This window comes from Antechinus flavipes, chromosome 5 (assembly GCF_016432865.1).
Source record: "Antechinus flavipes isolate AdamAnt ecotype Samford, QLD, Australia chromosome 5, AdamAnt_v2, whole genome shotgun sequence".
Classification (NCBI taxonomy): domain Eukaryota; kingdom Metazoa; phylum Chordata; class Mammalia; order Dasyuromorphia; family Dasyuridae; genus Antechinus; species Antechinus flavipes.
In genome coordinates this window covers 7,314,676-7,339,796 of record NC_067402.1, presented here as the reverse complement: position 1 = coordinate 7,339,796, position 25,121 = coordinate 7,314,676, and the positions used below count along the sequence as shown (strand labels likewise).

General features: G+C 35.2%; 1 protein-coding gene across 2 annotated transcripts in view; it reads left to right on the top strand.

The window, feature by feature from the left end:
• Positions 1 to 25,121, top strand: part of AGMO (alkylglycerol monooxygenase) — a 308,250-nt gene that overhangs the window by 133,080 nt on the left and 150,049 nt on the right. For both annotated transcript variants that reach the window (XM_051963385.1, XM_051963386.1), the window contains exons 5-9: positions 5,791 to 5,886; positions 18,291 to 18,357; positions 20,530 to 20,595; positions 20,697 to 20,776; positions 23,389 to 23,523. In XM_051963385.1, coding sequence (XP_051819345.1) covers positions 5,791 to 5,886; positions 18,291 to 18,357; positions 20,530 to 20,595; positions 20,697 to 20,776; positions 23,389 to 23,523 — 444 coding nt within the window. The remainder of the gene's footprint in view (positions 1 to 5,790; positions 5,887 to 18,290; positions 18,358 to 20,529; positions 20,596 to 20,696; positions 20,777 to 23,388; positions 23,524 to 25,121) is intronic.

Here is a 25,121-nt window from a genome sequence, read left to right as displayed (position 1 = left end):
AATAGTTAATGTTAAAAGCCCAATATTAACTGGACTTGTCAGGCTTGAATCTCGGGTAGATAATCAGTTACAAAATAAGCAGGAAGTATCTGTTCCAGACACTGGGGGTGTTTTTGGATCAGAAACATTATAATACAAACATAAACAAAAAATATAGACATAAACGGAGACTAAGTAAAAGAACATAATTGAATCAGAAGCATAAAAAGAGAAATAATATTATGTTAAAAATGACAATAAAAAGGTATGGAAAAGATAAAAAAATAATTTTGAAATACTAATATGCAAATTTGCATGTCAACAACACAGAGAATTTAGGGAAAATAGATAGTTAACTATATACATTTTTTAATTGTTCCAGTCTCAGAAAGAGATATTCCACAAGCAAAAGAAATGATCAAAAGGAAGAAATATATATCCTTGACCCAGATGAATCCACAATAAATTATGCCAAATATTTAAAGAGCAATTAATATTTAGTCTATACTGTCCTGCCTCTCAAAACAAATACAAATAACAGTAAGAAAAAAAAATCTGCCCTTATATGATACTTATGGTATGATACTTAGAGCCAAATTGATGAGAGATAACGCTTAGAAAGAGAACTAGTAGATCATTTTCACTAATATCAAAACAAATTTCAATATAAAACATAAACATTTATATGTTTATATAAATAGATTAAAAACATATGATCTAATAATCGTACGGATACAGCACAGATGTTGTTCTCCGTTACTATTATTCCAATTACTACTAAAAATGTAAAGCATGTCAATAAGACAAGAGAAAGAAAATTTAATGCATTACCACTGGGCATAAGAAGACACAATGAGTCTTATTTGCAGATAACATGATGATTTACTTAGTAAAACAGAAAAGAAATGAACTAGATGATTAATAACTTCTTTCTCCCTATTATAACCCCTGGAATCAAGGCTATCCAGAATTATCCTTCTACTTTTTTTTTTTTTTTTTTTTTTGGAAACAGTATAGTTTCAGTGATCAGTTATGTTAAATTAGCTTGCTGAGCACACATAGTCTGTATCTATTGACACCTCAGGAACAGTATAACTTCTCTACATTTCTGCTGACACATTTACATGTCACTCCATTCCTTCCCCCAAAGTTCTGTTCCATTTCTGGATTTCTGTGTATATGGTCACATTGCACATTCAGGGCTGAGATTATTGTTCTCATACTTTTCTTATTTTCTTGCAAAAATGTTCTCAATATTCTCAAGACCATGTCTGATTGTAATACCCCTTTCCAATACTGTTTCCCCCAAAATATCATAAATATTTTAACAGGGATAAAATAAAATTTGTGACTTGTGGGTTAGACCCCCTAAATGGTTCTTGAGATTTTAGGCAATATGATACTGTCTGAAGGTATTGGTTTTATGATCCATTGTTTTCCTACCATTGCTATTGGTACCCTCCTCCCTCTTTTTCTTCCACAAATATTAGAGAAGCTACAGGAGTTGAGTCAATCCATTTGTCTCTACAACTGAGTACATCATGATTGTTCCAGAAGAACACAGAGATTCATCATCAGATAAAAGGTTCAGTGACCCCATTAAAGGACATAAAAGTTTACTACTACAGTGCCATTGGGAATGAGAGTTCTACTGCTTATTCTCAGGGCTTAGAGGATTTGTAGTCTGGCGGATAAATACACCTGTAGCTAAATTCACATTGTTTATATGCTTAAAAAATAGACATGTCTAGACAAAAGAAATACCTCTAGGACCTGGTGATATGATTGTGCCTTTACATCCTATGACAATTCCATTATTATCCTTCTTGTCTTGTCATATTTTCAGAAAAGGAAAAATGAAAACAAATAAACAAACAAACAAACAAAGCCGATCTCCTGGAAAGTCTTTGGAAATAGAAGGAGGAGAGAGACTCTTTTTCATAGCTTATGATGAAGGTCTTTAAGGCATTTCCTCCCATTTTGACAAAAAAAAAAAGACCAAGCCATTGACTGGTAATTAAGCAAATTAGGACCACTGCATAGGTGCTTGCCTCTTAGCAGCAGACACAGCTAAGTGACACAATGGTTAGAGTTCTGAGCCTGGAATCAGGAAGATCTGAATTCCAATTCAGCCTGGAACCATGTTCTAACTATGTGACCCTGACCAAGTCACTTAATCTGTGTTTGTTTTACCATTGGAAAAGGAAATGACAAACTACTCTAGTATCTTTGCAAAAAAAAAAAAAATAGGACATCACTGAACAGCAGCAATAGACAAATAAATATAAGAGGCAACATGGCACCAGGAAGGGCCTGGAATTTGGAATCAGAGAACATGGTTTCAAATCTTGGCTCTGCCACTTACTCTATGGGATAGTAAATCACTTCATCTCTCTGGGACTCAGTTTCCTTAACTATTAAACAAAAGTGTTGGGCCTTATGACCTCCAAGGCTGCTTATACCTCTAAACAAAACTTCCTCTATTTCTATTGCCCATAAAATAGAAGAAATCATTGTGTAAACCTTGACATAGTCAGTGATTTTATACCGTTGTTCACTTAAAGATCCTTGGTTGGATCTTATGAAAGTACCACCCACCAATCTAAATTATCATGGCAGACAGACTTTCTCAGTTTTTGAGTTTTCTCCCCCCCAAAAAAAAAATCATCATTTTGCAACAAAACTTCGAGTAATGAGCTTCTCTAAATGTAGCTAAGGTCCACCAAATGGTGGACACCCAATACATTTCTAAAAGGAACTCTAGGTTTTTCCAACTGTGGAGAACTTGACAGAAGTGGTACTGGTATAGCACAGTCAAGGCTCCTATAGCACTATAATGAGGCATCTGGGGAGGATTATATCAGAAACCCTTCCTTAATCCTGAGCTCAATGATTATATCCTCACTTCTGCTGCTCTTTGTATGTATAAATAACATGATGATATAAATAAATAAATAATACTGTAAATAACATAAAAATAATGTTATTTCCCTTTTAAATGCAGGCATTTCCCTTTAAATTATAATAATTCCCTTTAAAATACAAATGCAGAAGAGAATTTTAAAATATTATTCAAGAGAGAAAGGCTTTGTTATGTGACAAAGTAGTCTAATGGATAATGCTCTGTCTTGGGGGCTTCCAGACTTGGTTTGGAAGCAAGTTCCAAATGTTAAATTAGACTCTTTGAGGTATTCAGGCCATGCTCATTCACGTGACCATCCTTATTTCTCTCATTTGTCTTCCCTGTGTGTGCAGTTAAGAATTTGGACTTCATATTTGACAAGATTTCACAAAAGCAAATGATTCTATTGCTCTCAAGTTAGTCGATTTAATTCATTAATCTTGTCTACTTTAAATATACCATGAATAGGCCCGAAAGGGAGTCCCAAAATGATTTCACTGTCACAGATTAAGGAAGTGAAACAGTTATATAAACTTGACATTTTTCCTTCTTCTTCTTATTTTTTTTTTTTGATGGCATCCGACTCTAGCCACATTAGCCAACCCAATTGTCTCTGGAGATACTATCTGCTCTTCAATAATATATTCAGGAAGGGATCAAATCATGTAAGGACTTCCAATATTTATTGTGTGTTAATGGAAACTAGATAAAATGATTGAGCCAAATGTCTTTTGGGGTGGCCACAGGCCAAAGAAATGACTTGAATTTTTTATATAATGATGTAAGGAATATAATAAATACAAAGTGAGCTGACAACATTTAGAAAGTTTGCCTCCTGGGTTCCTTGTCTTCTGCTCAGAGCCAGGGGAGATATAAAGTTTATATAAGAAATGGTCTCTGCCTTCATGGAATTCTTGAGGTCATCAATGAAGATGGAAAAAGAAAAGACACATAAATCAGCCGATTCTTATGCAAAAAAAAGGAGAGTTACAGGAAATCCTTGAAATGACATTTTGCCTAATTGCAGACAAATAGCTTTAAACAAGTTCAAGGGTATTTTTTTCCCCCAAGGCAGAAGTTTTTTCCCCCTCAATGATTGGCTTTGCAATGGTTGAGCTTTTCTGAATTAGGTGCACTGGGTTCCATTCAAAGGAGGAAAGTGGAAGTCATGCTGTTTTTTCTTCTCCTGTTCTTATGGAGTTTTTCATTTAATAAAATATTTCCTGCCAACATACAGTAATTCTAGAAGGATCAAAGTAATTAGAAGAAAACATTAGCTTCTGTTTACTTGTGGATGCAAACCAGCCCTGTGGTCAGAGCAGAAGTTGTTTTCCCAAAGGCGCAAGCATTTCCTTCTGTTGGAAAATGCAGCCCTGGAAGATTTTGCTTCCACCAGAGCTCCAAGATTGCTGACACTCTTCTGATTGTTGTTGTTGTTCTGTTTGCTTTTCCCTATGTGGTTTTTATGGCTAGTGGTTGTTTATCCTTGTTTTGGAGGACAACCAATGACATCACAAATGGTGTCTATGGGTGATGGTAACCTATATGTGGTCATTGTTATCAAGGGGTCATTAGAGATAGGAAAACTGGTTCCTTTTTCCTAGAGCAGGAAAGGATCTTAGATCTCATCTAATCCAACTCCCTCATTTTAGGGATAAGAAACGTGAACTCTAAGGAGCGAGGTGACCAGCAATACAGAGATGTGAATTTAGGCCCCTTGAATCCAAATCTTATCTTCTGTAGACCACACTGCTCTGTCCCTTTCCTTCTTTCCATTGGTGTGTGGATGTACAGGTACATGCAAACTGGTGCGTATCCTTATGCCAAATGGAGAAACAGAGAGAGGGAACAACAAGTGGGGGAGGAAAGAGGGAGAAAGAGAGAAAGACACACAGAGAGAGACAGAGAGAGAGAGAGAGAGAGAGAGAGAGAGAGAGAGAGAGAGAGAGAGAGAGAGAAGACAGAGACAAAGACAGAGATGGAAGAAAGAGGAGAGACACAGAGACACACAGAAACAGGAGCAGAGAGACAGAGACAAACACAGAAACAGACACTCAGACACACAAATATGTATACACAGACAGAGAAACAGTGACAGAAGAAGAGCCGGAACCAGTCAGAGCCTGAGACAAGGAGACAGAATGAGACAGAGATGAAGGGATATAGAGAGACAGAGAGAGAACTAGAGACAGAGAAACACAGAGAGAAACTGAGAGAGACAGAAACAAAGAGTTAAAGAAGGAGAAAGGGAGAGATGAGGAACTCTCTCACTTGGATAACTATAATAAATAGAATTTAACTTTTATAAATCTGGACCTGATTTGGGAGTGACAAGAACTGAGTTCAAATCCAAACTGAGTCATATACTGTGTCACCTTTGGCAGGCCTTCTAATTCTGGGGGTGCTCTGTTCATGCATCTGTAAATGAGTGATTTGTCTAGTTTTCTGTATCTCTATCAGGTCTTGTTCATTCAATCAACGAGTAATTATTAAATAGTTTGCTATTAGATCCCCTTTGGGTAAAGCTTAGCTGACTATCTATCGACCTGTCTCTGTAGAAAAAAGAACATCCAGAGAAAATTTCCCTCTGGAAAGGAAGCATGTTCTCAGCTTCCCAAGGTTAACAGGCTAACACAGGGAGTGTGCTATGTCAACACACAGGATTCAATTCTTTAAAAGACTGTCAGCAGACTGAGTTTTCTGCATAGCTTTAACCTCATTACAGAATGGAAAACAAATGTCATGAAGTCCAAAATGGCTAAGAAATGCATAAGATTTTTTTTTTAACTATACATGCCTGAAACATCCACTCAGACTGGAGTCACTAGTATTTCTTTATGTTTATTTCCATTGAAGGGATCATTTTCGGTTCTTCTTTTTTAATTGTCTTTTTGCTTTTTCTTGGTCAGATCTTTTACTGTCCCCTGGCACTCATCATCCCTCCTCCGATGTATGCTGTCCATCTCGAGCTCAATCTTCTCTACCAGTTTTGGATACACACTGAGGTAAATACTGTTTTTAAATCCTCTACCTAAACAGCTGGCCTGAGGCAATGTCCTGGAAATCTGCTAGCAACTGATTTATTGTGTAAGAAAAATCTTTGTCTGCTTTCTTTAAGGAAAAACAGCTGTTCATTTTTATTTCTCTTGCAGAATATATATTGCTAAGTTTATAAGAAGCAATGAGGCCAGTTGGTCCCAATTAAATAAAACCATTTTTGAACTATAAAGTATCAAAACATTTTAATACCGGGTTTTAATATGAGCGTATGTTGTATTGTAGCTTAATAAGCACGGTGAGAGGAAGGATGCTGAAAGTCCTTTAATCCTAGAGATAGACCACTCATAAATATCTTGATATCCAAGGAGAATCTTTAATCAGAAGTCTAATGATTTGAGGAAATGGTAAGCAGAAAATTGGAAGCATTTCAATTATGGTATTATGAAGAATTCAGAATTTTCTATTTGTATTGTCTATAAACACTAATCAAACTTATAGGTGAACATTATATAAAGTTATATGCATCAGAAAAGTCAATTTAGGGATAACATATGTTAAAAAAAAAAGTAATCCTAAAGCTTTTACCTTGGGATGAGTTGATGAGGACTACAGAGTCAATAATGCTTGGTGTATTAAAAAATCCTCTGGATAAAATGACAAATAAGTGATTATAAAAGGAAGGCTGCAAACTTTCTGCCTTATACACACACGGACAAATACAAGGACATACAGCCTTATCTTACACTCTTGCTATTTATTGGAGAAAAAGTTAAAGATTCATTGAGAATTCCTCTGTCAGATACACAAGGCTTATTAGACAACATAGTTTCAGAGAAGATGGTTTTCCACAGTGCCTATAAATGCCCCAACTTTTAGATCACTGGGCCTTTCAATATTTCTAGTTATGGCAGAGGTTAAAATTTTGGACATTTTTGGACATTTTATTAAAATTAAGAGAATATGTCTTTTTGTTGTTTAGTCATTTTACTCATGCTCTATTTGGGGTTTTCTTGGCAAAGATAATTGAGTGATTTGCCATTTTCTTCTTCAGTTCATGAAGAAACTGAGTCAAACAGAGTAAAATAACTTGGCCAGGATCACACAGCTAATATCTAAGGCTGAATTTGAACTCAGCTTCTTCTGAATCCAGGCCCAAAGCTCTGTCCATTGCACTACCTAGCTGTCCTGAATGCTAATGTATATGATTTTGTCCTGAGTGGTCTTTTGACTTTTTCCTTTTCATATGACTTTTTTTTTTTTTTGCAGAAATTAAGTTCTGATAAAATCATTTTGAGGAGGAAATCATAATCATAACTGACATTGATTTAGCACAACATTTATGATGGAATTTATACTTGATTTTATCCTCATAACAGTCCTGAAATTATTATTATTATTCCCATTAGCTATCCTGAGATTATTATTATTATTCCCATTAGCTATACGAGGAAATGGAGCATCAGGGAGTAGAAATGATTTGTTCCTAGTTACACAGCTGATAGGTAACATAGGAAGAATTTGAATCCACATATTCTTTTTTATTTTAAAAATGTTTTTCCAGTGGAATTTTTTTCAGAGCTTTTTACTTTTTCAAATATCTATATAGTTTTCAACATTCATTTTTTTTACATAATTTTTTTTATTTTTTATTTAATGATTACTTTATAATGACAACATTATTCCTTGCACTCGTTTCTTTTCCGATTTTTTCCCCCCTCCCTCCCTCCACCCCCTCCCCTAGATGGCAAGCAGTCCTTTATATGTTGGATATGTTGCAGTATATCCTAGATACAATATATGTTTTTTTTTTTTTTTGCTTCAGATATTTACTAGTTTGATGACTTTTGACAAGTCACTTAACTTTGCCATGTTTCTTTTTCTTTTTTCTTTTTTTTTTTTTTTAATTTTTTTTATTTAATAATTACATTATATTTACACTCATTTCTGTTCCGATTTTTTTTTCCCCTCCCTCCCTCCACCCCCTCCCCTAGATGGCAAGCAGTCCTTTATATGTTGGATATGTTGCAGTATATCCTAGATACAATATATGTTTGCAGAACCGAACAGTTCTCTTGTTGCATAGGGAGAATTGGATTCAGAAGGTATAAATAACCCGGGAAGAAAAACTAAAATGCAAATAGTTCACATTAGTTTCCCAGTGTTCGTTCTTTGGGTGTAGCTGCTTTTGTCCGTCATTTATCAATTGAAACTCAGTTAGGTCTCTTTGTCAAAGAAATCCCCTTCCATCAAAATATGTCCTCATACAATATCGTTGTCGAAGTGTATAATGATCTCCTGGTTCTGCTCATTTCACTCAGCATCAGTTCATGTAAGTCTCGCCAGTCCTCTCTGTATTCATCCTGCTGGTCATTTCTTACAGAACAATAATATTCCATAACATTCATATACCACAATTTACCCAGCCATTCTCCAATTGATGGGCATCCATTCATTTTCCAGTTTCTAGCCACTACAAATAGGGCTGCTACAAACATTTTGGCACATACAGGTCCCTTTCCCTTCTTTAGTATTTCTTTGGGATATAAGCCCAATAGAAACACTGCTGGATCAAAGGGTATGCACAATTTGATAATTTTTTGGGCATAATTCCAGATTGCTCTCCAGAATGGTTGGATTCGTTCACAACTCCACCAACAATGCATTAGTGTCCCAGTTTTCCCGCATCCCCTCCAACATTCATCATTATTTTTTCCTGTCATCTTAGCCAATATGACAGGTGTGTAGTGGTATCTCAGAGTTGTCTTAATTTGCATTTCTCTGATCAATAATGATTTGGAACACTCTTTCATATGAGTGGTAATAGTTTCAATTTCATCCTCTGAAAATTTCAACATTCATTTTTGCCAAACCTTGTGTTCCAAATTTTTCTCCCATTCTCCCCCTCACTTCCTTCTCTAGACAGCAAGTAATCTAATATAGGTTAAACAGGATCTATATCTTCTGATTCTCAATCCTAAATTCTATTCACTCAGCCCTAAATTCTTTATTCTCTTTCCTAATTTGCTCATTTTAAGCTTCTAAAAATCTTTAATTGATTCTTTCTTTGTCTAGTTATCTTTTAATTAGGAAAGAATCCCTTCATTTGGATTTATTGTCTTCTTGAGACTCCAAAGAACTTTGGATCACATTTCATGATATTTTCCTTACAATCTTGATTCCTTACATGATAAAATGCTCATAATTAATCCAGCAGACAGCTGTTTTGTGGGGCATTCAATTCTGTACCTGTGGCTGTGACTAGATTGTGACAAAATACAAGAAAATTATCATTTGAATTTTACCAAGTCTGTCAGGAATTGCCGGGCAATATCATCAACATCGATTTTTTATTTTTAGCTTATTTGATTTAGTTTTGCTATTTGGAAAGGATGTCCAAGTATTTATCTATTTCCTGATCTGTTGAATCTTTGAAGTTGAGAAATTGCTGATGGAAGTAACAATCATTTCTGTCTAATTTACAATTAAAATAAGTTTTTAAATTAGTCAGTCTGAGAATTAATAGTAAATGAAGAACTTATGGAAAATATGGATCATCACAGATATATGCACATCCTTCTCTCCCCATTCCCCTCCCACAGAGGGCAATGGGACTACTCTGCCCAGAAATTCCCATCTAATTTGAGACATTGATTGGATGATGACTTTCTTGCTTCAGATCTTTTTGATTTCTTGCCACTAATATCTTTTCCCCCATGTTTATCAATTCAGGTAGCTGGGTTTCAGGCAACTTAAAGGTGCAGCATATGTTGCTTTTCTGATGCTGGGAAACTAGTTGGAAATATTTATTTTACATCTCAATGCAAAGGAAAGGGATGTGATTTTTCTCATATTCCCAGGATTCTTGGATTACAGAAGTAGAATTGTAAGAGATTTTAGGGGTTATTAGATCCAATTAATCACTTCTTGGGGGTGGGACTGAGAGTGGGGACAGTGTGCAATTCCATCCTTTTTTCCTCCTTCTCCCACTTCTTCCTTCCTTCCCCCACTCCTTCCTTCCCTTTTTCCTTCCTTCCTTCTTTCCTTTCTTCCTTCCTTCCTTCCATCCTTCTTTCCTTCCTTCCTTTCTTCCCTTTTTTTTTCTTCTAAATTGTTCTCCAGAATGGTTGTATCAATTCATAACTCCAACAACAATGAATGTGTCATAATTTTTTTTTCATGTCCTCCAACATTTGTCATTTTAGTTCTTTGTTATATTAGGCAAACTGATAGGTATGACATGACACCTCAGAGTTTTAATGTGCACTATTCTAATCAGTAGTGACTTGGAACATTTTATCATATGACTGTAGATAGCTTTAGTTTCTTAATTTAAAAACTGTCCATTTATATCCTTTGAACATTATCTAGTTTGGAAATCCCTTATATTCTTATACATATATGAATTGATTCTTTATATACTTGAGAATCCAGACCCTTATCAGAGAAACTTGCTGTATTTTTTCTTCCAGTTAATAATAGATAATCAAAATTATCTATTTTGCATATCCAAATTCTCCTTATCATTAGTTTTGTCATAAATTTTCTATTTATTCATATATCTGACAGGTAAAATACCCCATGTTCCCATAATATGTTCATGATAGCTCTATTTATTTTAAATCCCTTACCCATTTTGACCTTGTCTTGCTATATATATTATGAGATGTTCATCTGCATCATATTTCTGCCAAATTGTTTTCCAGTTTTCCCTTAAATTTTTGTCATATCGTGAAATCCTGCCCCCAAGCTTGGATATTTGGCTTTATCAATCCCTTGCGGTACTTGGATCTTGCATCAAATGTTCTTGGAATCACAAGAATTCCTGTAGCTCATAGAGTTTGTTTTTCTTCAGTCTCAGGAGGCAACAATGGGGAACAGAGAGGAGAAGGACGTTCCAACTCTAGCCCCAATTCTTCCTCTAACTCTACCCATAGCACATTTCAAAGGAATTCTTGGTTTTTATATAAAGAAGTGTCCATGTGATATCTAAAAAAAAATGTGTAATGGATCATACGTTAATGTAATTAATTTTATAAATTTCATTTCATAGATAGTCCTTCAGTTTAAGCTTGAGGCAATTCCAGAAGACTCCCACTATTAATATTCATGTATCTTAATAGGTTACAAAACACTCTAAGGACATGAATGCACTTAATCACATCCCTCTGAGGTGGTTGCTATAGGGATGGTAATCCTCCTTTTCAATTTTTTTTTTACTCCTTTTTAATATTAAATTTAACACACACTTATTAAACATCAATTAAATGTTGGTTAGTTGCAAGACATTGAGAGTCAGAAAAGCTTAATGACTGTCATGGATCACTGACTGTGCTAAAAGTTTCAGAGGATGGATTCAAATACATATCTCTCTTGATAGAAAGGACTGTCTTATTGTCACTGTAAAGTATTGGGTCTCATACATACAGCAAATCTGATAGTTTTAAAGTGACTACAATTTTCTGGTTTTTCTTCTTCCTTCATTTATTACTTTTCTTCCTTTCGTATCCTATTGCAAAATTCTGAAAAGTTCTGTCTTCAGTCCTCCTTTTGAATTTCTCAATCTTTTCTCCTTTTAGATCTAATTTGATCCAATGCTTGTCAAGATCACCTTTATGCCAGTCATCCCCAAAGTTCTATTTTTCAACTTGACTTCTTTTGGAAACTACAGAAACACATCACTAATCGACTAGTGACTCAGTGTGACATAGTTTGGGGATAAAGGGTACCTCTTGACATATAAGGACTTTATGACATTGAGTAGATTGCTTAACATCTCAATGCCCCCAGAAAAGTCTCCACAATTAGATACTACTTTTGAATGACCAATTTTCATGAATTTTCATGAACAGAATTCTTTAGCTTGTGTTCCTGTTGTTGATAACAGTATGCATCTGTACAAAAGGGCCAAATACTGCATTTCATTAAAATGTGAAAAGAAGTGTTATAGATTTCACGTCTCCTTGAAAACTCAAATTCAGTAATTATGTTCTTTATTTAAAAATAATTCTCATCCATTTTTAGAAGTATAAACTGAAGTATATTCCATTGTAATGGCTTCTCTTTCTTGATCCCCTCATTGATAGCTTATGCAACTAGAAATGATGAAGACTGACCTTCAACATAATATATGACTAACAGAGTTTCTCACCTTCTTTGTTTAATGTATAAGCATTCCCTAGCCCCATTCTTCATTCAAGCTAGGCTTCCCTCCCAAGTTCTCTAGTAGGATTTCATCAGAACAAGACTCCCTATGACACTCTTTATGATCCCTACAGTTTGATCCCTCTAGATTGTTTTATTTTCAAATTATAAATATTATTTTTTGAGTCTGTAGTGTGGAAATTTGGCTACCTCCACATTAGATACTTACTGAAGTAGAAAACTGCCTAATCAGATAAGAAAACATTTGGTGGTGAATAAGTCAGTCTTCATGAAGGATTTCAAAGTGCGAAACTCCACAGATGAGGGCCTATCCAAGGAGGTCTGCTTTCCCCTGCTGCCCCATAGAGTAATCAGATGGTCAATATGGCTGCAGTAGCCATCTGTAAAAACACCGGGACATGTTGTCATGAATTAACTCGGCAGCTCTAGTGGGGAATGTAATTAAGATTTTATTTTTACATTTCCTTACCAGATGGCCCCAAAGATAAATTCATCCTCAAATGTCTACATTGATTAAGATTTGGTAAAGGAAACTGTTTGTTGTTTTATGGACAACCAATTCAGAAAATGAACTCAAATTACTTTTCTCTGTTTATGGTATCCGTGGGCTTCATCACAATCTTCAGACATTTACATAAAGAACAATTACAGATTTAAAACAAGAAGAAAGGTATATTCTTTAATAATGTTGCTACCATCTGGACAGTTTTCATTCCATTCTATGGCATGTTACGACTTTATTCTTTGGCGGTGGCAAAAATTGCTACTCAAGATTTAATGTTTATGTAGAATTTGGTGGATTTCTTTATTCTTATTATTTTTTTCAAAAAGGATATTGAATTAGTGCAGATACCAGAATAGAAAACTTCCTCCTAATGCTAACAGAGACCAGAACATAGATTCTTGTGATCATGGGCCAGCAAAGAAGCTGAGGTTGAAGGCATTCTTAAACCATCATTTGGCATTGCAACTTTTAGGAAATCCTTCTATTCTTCCAATAATTTTCTACTCATCAAGCAATGACTCTATGTTTTGTAGTAATTCCCAATGAAATTGTGTGCTGATGAGTGCAGTTCTCTGTCTTACTTCCTCACCCACCAACTCCAATCCCATAGGAAAATCTGTTTCACTGTGTTTACACCAAAAGTAAGGGTTGTCCTTAACATTTAATCTAAATTCATTCACAATGGATTTTTAAAATATTATTATATTGAATGGCTATATTGATCTCTTGTTTGACTTTCTTTTGTATCAGTTCATGCAAGTTTTATGGTGTTTCTCATATTAATAATCCACTCATTGATATGTCCCAATTTGAGCTATTCTAAAAACACTAATAAACTACTAACATACAGTTTTCAAGGCAGAATAGAAACCACTAAGGGATTCCATTGGGAAGTTCAAGAGTATGAAGTCAAATACATTTGATTGATTGATATAAAAATTATTTGTGGGTATAGAAAATCACATCTTGATCCAACTAGGATTCGGAAATATGAAAAGGAGGACTCTGCTTTTCCACTCTCTGCCCCGTTCTACTTTAACAGCATAACTTACTTGAAGGCCTGTCTAAAGCCCTTGTATTGGTTTTATTGTGAGTGGGAAGAGAAAAGAAAAGAAACTATGACCTTTTTCATATCCCAGAAACAGAAAAGGATAGAATATTCTAATATATAATTTTATTATACATGTCAAATCTTTGAAGACAGACATGAAGAGAGATTGTCTATTACTAACTGGATCAAATGTGAAATGATGGGAGTAGAATATAATTTTTGGACTTGATCTACACTTGAATTTAGATCCTGGTTCACTGACTTCCAGAAAAGGAACATGAGAAAAACATTATTTAACTAGGAATCAGGAAGACCTAAGTACAAACAACACATCTATTCATTTGTGAACTGTGTTATTCTCATCCAAGTAGCATAGATGTCCTCATCTGTAAAATGGGTATGTTAACACCTACAGTGATTAACTACTAGTATTATTGTGAGATTCAAATAAAATGCCATATAGAATATGTTAACCTTAGAATTCTATAAAAGCTCAGGTGTATTGATTTATTAGTCATGTGACCATGAATAAATTACTTAACTCCGCTGGGTTAAATTTCCTTATCTACAAAATTGAAGAATTAAAAGATGGTTCCTGAGGCCATAGAATTGCATATAAGATAGTTTTCTTAAATAGACCTGGATGGAAAGCTAATTTATTTTTTTTTTTTTAATGAGGAGCTTGAACTCTAGGATATCTTACTAACTGGGTGTTTTTTAAAACTCCTCCAAACTCCATACACATTTGGAGCTGTCACAATTTTATCCAGAGGAGAGAGAAGGTGACAGGAATTAAAATTGTAACTGATGTAGTGCTTTCTTTCTTTGTATCTCTGTTTCTGTTTCTCCTCTTTTCTTCCTCTATCCTTCTCTATCTGTCACTCTTTCATAAGCAAGGATCTTTAAGAAAATACATAGAGAGACTTTATAGACCTGCAGTTGAAAGAATTCTTAGGGTTTAGAGGCAAAGGAATCTTAGAAAATAGAACTTCAGGACTTCCTATCTTAGGATTTACAGATTTTTGTGAGTATCTTTAATACTTTTATTACTGTATTTCAATAGAATTCCTTTCCTTTATAACCTTATGAATTATATTTTATACATTTGAAAGTAGAATTCATTAGACTCTCCAAGGGGTCCATGATGAAATTTATTTCCTTTATGTTTATATTTATAACCTTTTAAGGTTAAGATCCCATTGTTTTAGAGATAAAGAACTGACCCTCTCCTTCTATGAAATGGGTAACTGAAGTTTGGGTAGTTTAAGTGATCTGTCCAATGTCACAAAGGCTGGACCAGAGAACTGAAGTTTTCTACCTCCAAGCCCATTACTCTTTCCAATGTACCCCCTTGTCTAAATAACCTCCCCAACAACGAGTTATTCAATATCCATGTGGTTCCTGGTCAAACTGCTAAAGGGGTACCCTTCAATTTCCTCTTTAAGATTCCATTGTGTTAACTTAGCAACATCTCACCTTTAAAGAAGAAGGATTTTGCACTTCAGGGATTCTTAATGTGAGGGGTTTCAGTACTGACTCATTCCTCCCCCCTCAAAGGTCTCAAACTTGAAGATTCAGGGAGATCTGACCAGGAAATTAGAATGTGGAGTTCTATGTTATATTTGGCTCAGGAAGAAAAAACCCTGCCTCCAGGTCTGGTATCACCAGTGTTTAATCCTTCAGGAGTGTAAAGATTTTCTTTGGGGTAAAGAAAGATTAAGATGTTTAAAAAATAATACACAGCCTTAGCCTGCAGTCATCTGAATGTACTTGCCTCAATACTGCTTTCATTGTGACTGCAACACACCCACCCTTTCTCATCATCTGAAATACATCTGGGCTGAAGAAGCCTGTTGGCTATGTCCTCCCTCCATCCACCCCCTTTCTTCTTTGTTGTTTGTTTTTGGAACACATGTTGGACTGGGGAGGGGCAAACAAGGATAAAACCATTTTCTTTTTGCCCTTCTGAACCATTGCCAGAGATTCTATGGTTTAGTAGAGATTAATTTTTTTAATATTTCAATATATTTTTTGGTGAAAGATGTCCATTTTAATTGCATCTATCTTCCCATCTCTTCTTCCTCTTCATCGAATATTTGTCTATAAATTAAAAGACTGTGTGGTATAATGGAAGTTTATTGAGATTCTATCAGTATTATTCTTTGTATTTCAAGCATCTACTATAGTGCCTTACGAAAAGTTGATGCTTAATAAGTTTCTCTTGATTGATGTTTGTTTGAAAATGGGGTTCATCCTATATCTTCTCAGTTATTTCTTCCAATCATCACTTCATGTTCTATTGGTGCAAATCTCTTTTTATAATTTCAGAATGGGAGATGAAATTAAGTCAGACTCAGTGAAGCAAGTGTTATGTAATAAATAGGACTTTACAATTGTCAAAACACTTTTGTAGGGATTTTCTCACTTGACCTTCTCAACCTTCAGTAACAATCTACCTTGAATATTGGGGTGAGCTCGAGCCAGGTCCAAGCACGATATAAAGACTTTAAGTCTGAGCCTGGGAATGGCTTGTATGTTTGTCATCCAGGGACCAGTCTAGTCTATATATGAAAGGTTCATCATTTGGGAGTGGGGGGCTAGGAGAGGTCGGTCACAAGACAATAAATCTTTTGACTGCACCAACTCTTGAAGACAATGAATCAAATTACTGACAGATGTGATTGCTAAATTGCTGTCCATTATATTTGAAAGGCTACAGAAAATCGAAGAGGAATCAAACATGTCTAACCCCCTGTACCTAGCAAGCCCTAGACAATGAGACTCTATTTCCCATCTCAGCCAGCCACCCCCAACTCCCATCACCCTGACCCAATTACCTTATTCTATCTTTTGCAGAATATTTTCCACTTCTTCTTTGGGGCTCTTTAGTTTAGTTCTGCTTTTACTTCTAGAAAGTACATATAAGTTGATAATCTTATGTATCAAACATCTTTTCTCTGACTTCCAGACTCAAGCTTCCTTCCTTGGAAACTACTCTATCATAAAATTTTGGCCCTACCTATAAGAAACTCCATAATAGTAGAGTTTGTCTGTTATGGAGAGACACATTCAGCTAACACATCCATAGATACTTTAAGCAAAGAAGATCATTATTTCAGTAACCCTGACGATATCTTTATCATTAATTCAAGCCTGAAATGGGCTTCGCAAAAAGTAAAGAAAATATGTAATAGAGTGGAGAAAACTTTGTACTTGGAGTCTAGATACCTGTTTTCAAGTCTTGATAAGTGTGGCCACTGGAAGCTGTAGGAAATTATCTTAATGTCTCTATGTATCTCCATTTTTACCAGTGCATGATAAGATTACAACTCTTGATCTAGCATTGAGTTTGTTAGAATGTTTGATGCCAGTGGTGGTAATGAACCAACAGTAAACATTCATTCAGCAAATACAATGTGCCAATCTTGTTCTAGGTGCTGGAGAAATGAACACTAGCCCTTGCCATAAAGAAGCGTCTCTTCTGTGATGATAGTATTGCTCACAACCATGGAATTAGAGTCTAAGGAGGAAAGTTCCCATCTTACTATAATGCTTTACTACAAATTCTCAAATGGAAATGAACATTTCTCCTTCATTATATAGCACCACCTTTCTATCAAGTGATTAAGAGAAGGTGACTAGCAACATGATGAGGGGTTTGATACAATGCATGAAAAATGTATTATGTACTGGCAAGCTTAAGGGAATCAGTGGGGATGTTTACTGAAGGAGAAGGCAAGGGACTTTTGATCTGTCTGAAAGCATCATAGATCAAACATTACATGGAGGGTAAAAATGTAAAAAGTATCATTTATTTATTAAAATAAATTTCTGATGTATGAGCAGAGTGAGGGGTTCATGGAGATAGCAATTTTCATCGGATAGCTCTATTTGGTTCCCATATATCAATACTGACCTCAACAAAATCTGAGAATATCAGAATGGGAAGGATGTCAGTGTATAGGTAGCCCAGCTTGTGCTGGATTAAGAAATTCTTCTAAATTCCACTCAAGAAAGTAGGTAATAGGATGGTGAGAGAGGGAGAGTGTGGGCTCTTGGGTAGAAGGAAATTCACCTTTAGTCAAATGCTCACTTTGTGACCTTGACAAGTCATGTAACTTCTGTTGGACTCAGTTTCCTCATCTGAACAAAGAAAGGAATTAAAGCAACTTTATTATCAGATTGTTGTGAAGAACAAATGAGCTAATGTAAAATGTAAAATGTTTTTGTCAGACTTTCATAGAGCTATACAAACACTGGTTACCAGTATCATCTCCATTATTATTATTTTTAACATCATCATATGCTTTTCCTTGAACATTCCCAGGAAACAGGAGTCTCTTTCCATATCTCCCCCTACCCCGACCCCAAGGCAGTCCTTTGCCTTTGAGATAATTCTAAATAGAGGAAGATTTTTTTTTTAATAATAAATCCCCAATTTCCCTTTTTTTTCCCAATTGTCAACCAATTTTCCCTCTTCATCCCTTGGGCATCAAGAAGAATAAGCTTAATTCCTCCTTCATGTGATGACTCTAGAAAAGACAGAATCATTTCCTTGGAATCTTGTATGTGAATTTGCACTAAATTCAGTGGATTTTGTTAAATGGCATCCTCATTTGCATATGTACAATTGTGTTTTTAAAATACTTTTCCAGCAACTCTGTATGTCATCACACTTTCCTTTCAAATAGATCATTGAAAACCTTGGACCTTTGGAACTTATTCTCAACACTCCAAGCCATCATCGAGTTCACCACGGTAAGTAAACATGGTGGGTCTGTATCATTATTGTTTAAACTTGTACACATACTTTTATTGCCAGTCCTTTATCTTATTTTATTGGAATGCAGCTGTCAAATCAGAGCACTATATTAAGAAGCCCAATTCTGACTGGTTTATCTGGTTTGACCTTATCACTTAGCTATGTAAGAGAGGGTTGTTTACCTTCTACTTTTGGGCACCTCCCTCCAGTCTAAGTGAGGAGGAAAATGGAGCAAGTAGCCCCAGGAAGGATTTTCCTAATAGCATTCAATGACCCAAACCCTTGCCAAAGACCATTTTGGTGTCTGCTCAAACAGGGATGGGAGGACTTCCTGAGCAATCTGATCCCAGTGTGTTCTCTGCCACTTTACAACACTCTTCTCCTCACCAGGCAGTTCCATTTAGGCCATATGTGAACATGTGAATGACTCATCTCCAATAGCTTCACTTATTAACAGAAAGGAGCTTTCTTGGACTTCCTCTGCTATTGATGCTATCTGGTTACTTTGTGATTGTGTGCTTTCTTCCCCTGAGACAACATATAGGAATCTATCTATCCATCCATCTATCTATCTATCTATCTACATATAAATATAAATACATACATACATACATATATAAATAGCTATGTATAGATAGATTGACATAGATAATTATAGATAGATATAGATAGATATTGATAAATAAATACTTCCAACATGATGGATCCTTATGCTAATTAAAAACAACGTGCCAAAATAAAAAAAAAAAAGACATGCTTGTAACTCTGAGTGAAATTAATGCCAGGATAGTCACAGACTATCAGACATAGCATGGAGGGCTTGGGAGGAATAGAGTTAGAAATGACAAAAGCAATGGTCACTTACTACTGAAGATTTGTGCATCTCATGATCTTTTCCTCACCAACACTGCTTTCCAGTTACCCAAATGTAATAAAGCTTCACAGATATACACTTATAGCAAAAATGACATTTAATAAGCTATATTACTATAAGAAGAGACAAACAGAATGTGAGAGTGACAAAGGTGATGTATAGTGCAGAATCCTGGACCAATAATAGACTTATCCTATTCAAGGTAAAATTTGTATTCGACAAGAGTTCAAATTTGGCCTTGGACACTTAACAATTCCTAGCTGTGTGACCCTGGGCAAGTTATTTAACCCCAATTGCCTCAGGAAGAAAAAAAGAAAAGAAAAAAAGGAAAGAAAGCAACAACTCTCAAGATCTCTCTGAAGAACTTTGGAATCAATGATTAGACATGGGAAACACTGGTATAGGGTCACCCACATCAAAGAAGTTTCTGTGTTGCATGAGTAAAGCAGAATTGCAATAACTCCAAAGACATGAAATATACATATTTGGAACTATCTTTATTCTAAATATTCACATGGATTGTTTGCACCTGGCCTGAGATAAAGTCTTCCAAACTCCTGATCTGAATCAGGCCCTTTGGATGCATTGTACTTTGACTCCAATACAGTGAAGTCATTTTTGGTTTTCTCTAAGCACTAAGGACAAAAACCAATAGAGCTAAGTAAATTTCCAATTCATATTTTGATAAATACAAACTTTTACTTTAAAAAATGCTTGGATGTTTAGATACTTTTGAAAAAAGATTATTCTAAGATTCATTAATGTCCATGGCCCAAGGATAAAAAGCCTTAAAAGCAGAGGAAGAAAAAAATATACAACAATAACATTAGACTTAAGTGAAAAGAAATAGAAGAAAAAAAAAAGAGATAGGAAACTAAGAATCTATACATTTCAAATAGAAATTCAGTGTAGTATACTGAAATTGGATGTGAACCGAGAAGCCTGAAGCTGGTACTTATCAGTGACACTGCATAAGGCATATAACTTCTCTGAGTTTCAGTTTCCCTAATTCAGCTCTTACATAAGTTGTTAATATTTGCAATAGAAATTCTCACTGTGTTGTTATGGGAAAATACTTCATAAGCCTAATAGTTCTAAAGAAATGAAATTAAAATAAGCATTCATCTTCATTACATTACTATTAGTGAGACAATGTCCCAGAAACCCCATGGTATTGTTAAAGCCTTGATATTATGAATGTATTCAACAGGAACTGGCTAGCATATGGTTCAATATTTTAATTGACTTCTTTGTTTCCTGTGGTGAATTTTTTTTTTCTTTTTTTGTCTCTAAGGCAGAAACCCATATTGTATAGACAAAAATTTTGCTGGAACCCTTATTATTTGGGATAGAATTTTTGGTAAGTGACATGAATGGGAATCAGGTAAGCAAATTATATTCTTATTAGCATAAGCATAATGGATGGTTTCTTAAGTTTCATTTCTAAAATTTCACTTTTAGGTACATTTGAAGCAGAAAATGAAAAGGTTTCATATGGTCTCACCCATCCCATTAACACTTTTGAACCAATCAAAGTACAGGTATGAATATTTCTTTCAGTCTTGGGGGATGGGTCAAATGCAGCCAAGTCAAATCAATAAGTGTTTATTAATTTATTTGCTCTTTTTGAAAGAAGAGACAGAGATAGAGATGCACACACAGAGGTGGAGAGATAGTGAGAGGGAGGTCAAACATGAGTATGCTTTATATGTCAGTAGATGAATCCAGTGTTTCTGGTTAGAAACACCTCTGAGGATGGTTCTCTTTCCTATACATTGCTCCCTCAAATATAAAAATCCAAAAGCTTTGTGTGGTGCTATAGCCTTCATTTATTAGAAAATTTTTTTCTAATTCTCATATTTATAAAAAAATCTATCCAGTATGATTACCTGATACTCCTTGAAATAATCAAGGCATTAATTAAATTTTTATTTAATTAACAAACTTTTATTAAGCCCCTGTTATATGTCAAGTAGGGCAACTAGAGAACAAAGCAGTTGAAATGATAAGCCTGAAGTCAGGAGGACTTAGTTCTTGAGTTTAAATCTGGCCTCAAACATTTACTAACTACATGACCCAGAACAAGACACAACCTTGTCTGCCTCAACATCCAGAATAAAACTGTGCCTGACACATTATTGTTCAGTTATTTTAAAGTCATATATGACTCTTCATGAATCCATTTAGTGTTTTCTTGGCAAATATACTAGAGTAGTTTGTTACTTCCTTTTCTAGCTCATTTTACAGATGAGGAAACGAGGCAGACAAAGTAAAATTTCTTGCCCAGGGTCATGCAATCTGTGTGTGTGTGTGTGTGTGTGTGTGTGTTTGTGTGTGCGCACGTGTGTGCATGTATATGAATATACTGAAGGAAATTATTCACCTCTTTTTTTTTTCCTTTTTAATGTTATGAACATGCCCTTGTTAGTTTTAACAATTTATTGATTACTTTGATCAAAATATATTATAGGCTATAAATGATTAATTTAACAGGCATTCAGAGAAAACAAAGTTCAATTTCACTAAATTACCAGTTAAAGTTTAAAACAGGAAGGTTTCTCTTGACTTCTGTAGGCTAGATTAGAATTTGATAGACTATTCTTCTTTCTTTCTCTCCTACCTCCTTTCTTTTCTCCTTTTTCTTTCCCTCCCTGAATTCTTTCTTCCTTCCTTCAATCTTTCCCTTTCTATTCCTCACATATTTACTAGATATCTGTTATGTGAGAGAAATGATGCTCTAGATAATGGAGAGCTCCAAAGAAGGACAAAGTATCATTTCTGAGTTTCAGAACATATCTGTTATTTTCCTTTTTCAAAAATATTGTAAACTATTTGAATTTAATTCCTAGCAGTTTTATTTACTTTAACTCTTGAGCCAGGTTACATTTATAACCTTCAAAGTGACACCCCCCCACACATATACACACTAAGATCTCCTCAACACCTTTAATTCTCTTCATTAATTGCTGGAGTCCCCTTTTGTACTCCACTCAGAGTAGGGCAGTATTCTATTCACGTTCTTTCTTGCCAAATTGACAGTCTCCAATATTTCCCTGATCCGTGGGCTTTAACCTTCTTTCCTCATTACTTTCAATTTCTTCCTATGATCCTGTTGATCAAAATTGAGTACTAGCAGTTTTAAGTTATAATTTAAATTATTTAAAGTTAATTTAAGTTATTGTTTTAAGTAATGATGGCTTCAAGTACAATTAACTTGGACTGAAGCAGTCTCAAGGCTCCAACAATTTGCTGAGTGCCTGTAATAGGTTTCTTAGAATCCAGAAGTGTTTCTACTGAGTTGCCATTGGGACTTTTCTATGCTTAACTTTTCATTGGCCAGCATTTCTAAAACTGTGCTTCCTACATATTGTAACATTTTTTAAAGTTTTTTTTTTTTTTTTTTTGCAAATCATGTTTAAAGAGGTATATTGTTTGTTGTTCTGTCCAATTCAGTTGTGTCCAAGTCTTTGTGACCCCATCTGGGGTTTATTGGCAAGGATACTGGAGTGGCTTACCATTACCTTCTCCAACTCATATTACACATGAAAAAACTGAGGCAGAATTAAGTGACTTGAACAAAGTCACTCAGCTACTAATTTTAGATTTGACCTCAGGAAAAATGAATCTTCCTGACTTCAAATCTAGCAGTTTGACTACTTTACCAACTAACTGCCTCCTAGCCACCTCCACTCATCTCCAACATTCTCATGGAGAAGATAATAGGGAATTTATTTTGTCATTAGAAATGGAAATATACAGTATTAACTGCTAGCTAATATTTCTGGAAGTTATATCTCTTAACAAAAAAAAAAGATTTTTTCACTACTATGGATTCTTAAATATTTCTCTGCCCTTTCAATGTAATCAGAGAAATATTTTTGAACTAGAGAAACATTGTAGAGAATACAATTGGGATTCATTAAAATACTTTTCCCAACATGCATATTGTTTCATTCAAAAGTTTCCCCTTCGAAGGCATTTGATATACAACCTCTTAATTTATTGCTGTGGTCAAAAGGCTCTTACAGAAAGAAAAATTCACTTCAAATTCCATGTAATAGTGAAAGGAAATATAATGCTTTGGTTACATATTGATTTAAACTTTTCCTCACCTAAGGAAAAAAAAAGTGAGCTACTTCCCCTTCCTCCACAGTTTCATCACTTGCATTATATTTGGGCCACATTTTGGACCACACCTGGCTTCTGGAACAAGTTGTCTGTCCTATTCAAAGGACCAGGATGGAGTCCTGGAAAACCTAGGCTTGGTCTTCTTGAGGAAATCCCCAAGGTAAGGAGAATTTCCATCTCCTTATTTACTTCATCACTGTAATTTTAGATTCCACAGGAGCCACTTACTGTAAATTTGAAGTGAGCAACATGGAGACTTTGAAAATTAGAGAATTAAGAAAAGAGAGGCAGGTTGGAATTTCTGCTGTGCCTCCCTCCCATATGAAGAACTTGCCAATTCTTAAGCCTTTCTTTTCTGAATGTTATGACTGCTTTTTTTGAATAAAGAAAAGTGAGACTAATATAAAGCAAAGCAATTCTGATGGGGAACTTCCTTGGAAGTCTAGTCTGGCTTGAGAGTGTAAGAAATAAGCAATGTTTAGGTGTCATTTAATGAACCAGCATTTCTACATCCTATTATTATGAGATAATATGAATATGACAGCTAATGAATCCCTGCCCTCAAAAAGCTTTACTTTTCTTGAAATAAGAGCAGTAAAGAAACAATCTCTGTCAGTCAGTTACCCATATAACTCTTACATGGAAAGAGAGATTAGTAATTGATATCTTAGTCAATAATGTAAACAATAATTAGATAATTCAGGTAAAGTTCATTCACTGTACAGCCTGGTTCATCTAGAATGGTTGACTACCCAATTCCAATTAACTGTCCAGTGTGGTGATTCTCTACCCCTGTGGCAGATTCATTGATAGAGCCAGAGTTAGCAAATGGCAAAGCTTGTTCTGAGTAAAGTCTGTGGGACTGATTAGCAGCTCCTATCCTTGGGAAGAAAAGCCAGGCCTGAATAGATAATTAAAGTTGTTCCTGATTAGGTGAGGATTTGAGACATGAAACAGCCAAGTTCAGTCAGGAAATGGTGAGATAGCCTGCTGTAGTGGACAGAAGAGAGAATAAGAAGGACAGGACAAGGGTAAGGGGAAAGGCCAGGAATCAGCCACAGCAAAGATGAAACCAATAGAAATCAAGGCTTACCATTTAGGTTGTAAGATGTGTTGTAGCATTTTTAAAATCTGGACAGGAATTCAATTTTATATGACTGCTCATTTTTTTCTGGCTTTTATGTCTATCCAAATGCAGCTGTCTTAGTTGCCATGTTCCTCCTTCAATTGGAGAAAACCTGCCTCGGCTGCCCTTACTTATCTTCTCTAATAGGATCTGTTTATCCCATCTTTTGCTTTGTCTGATTCTGGAATTGACTTTGATGTTGATATTGATAGATGGAGAAAGAGGCTAATTGGCCATGGCCATCCATTGCTATTCATTTTCATGAGCAGGATGATCGTTCTGCTGCTCTGTTCTTTGGTGGGTTTTTTTTTTTTTTTTTGTATTATTATTATAATCTTCAGGATGAAATTCATCAGCGACTGACCTGGTAGAGCTGAATAGCATTGGCCATGTCAGGTAGTCCTTATATTTTATAATATAGGACTGGATATTTGGCAATGGTCAGTGACTTGGATTTCTTGTGATCAGAATACTTCAGTTTGAGTAGAAGAATAGGATAACCTGCCTCTTCAAGATGAGCCACACTGGGAGAATGGTGGAACTAATCTGAAGTTCAAACCTAGTCTTGTATGTATGTGTGTGTATATATATATATATATACATATATATATATATATACATATACATATATA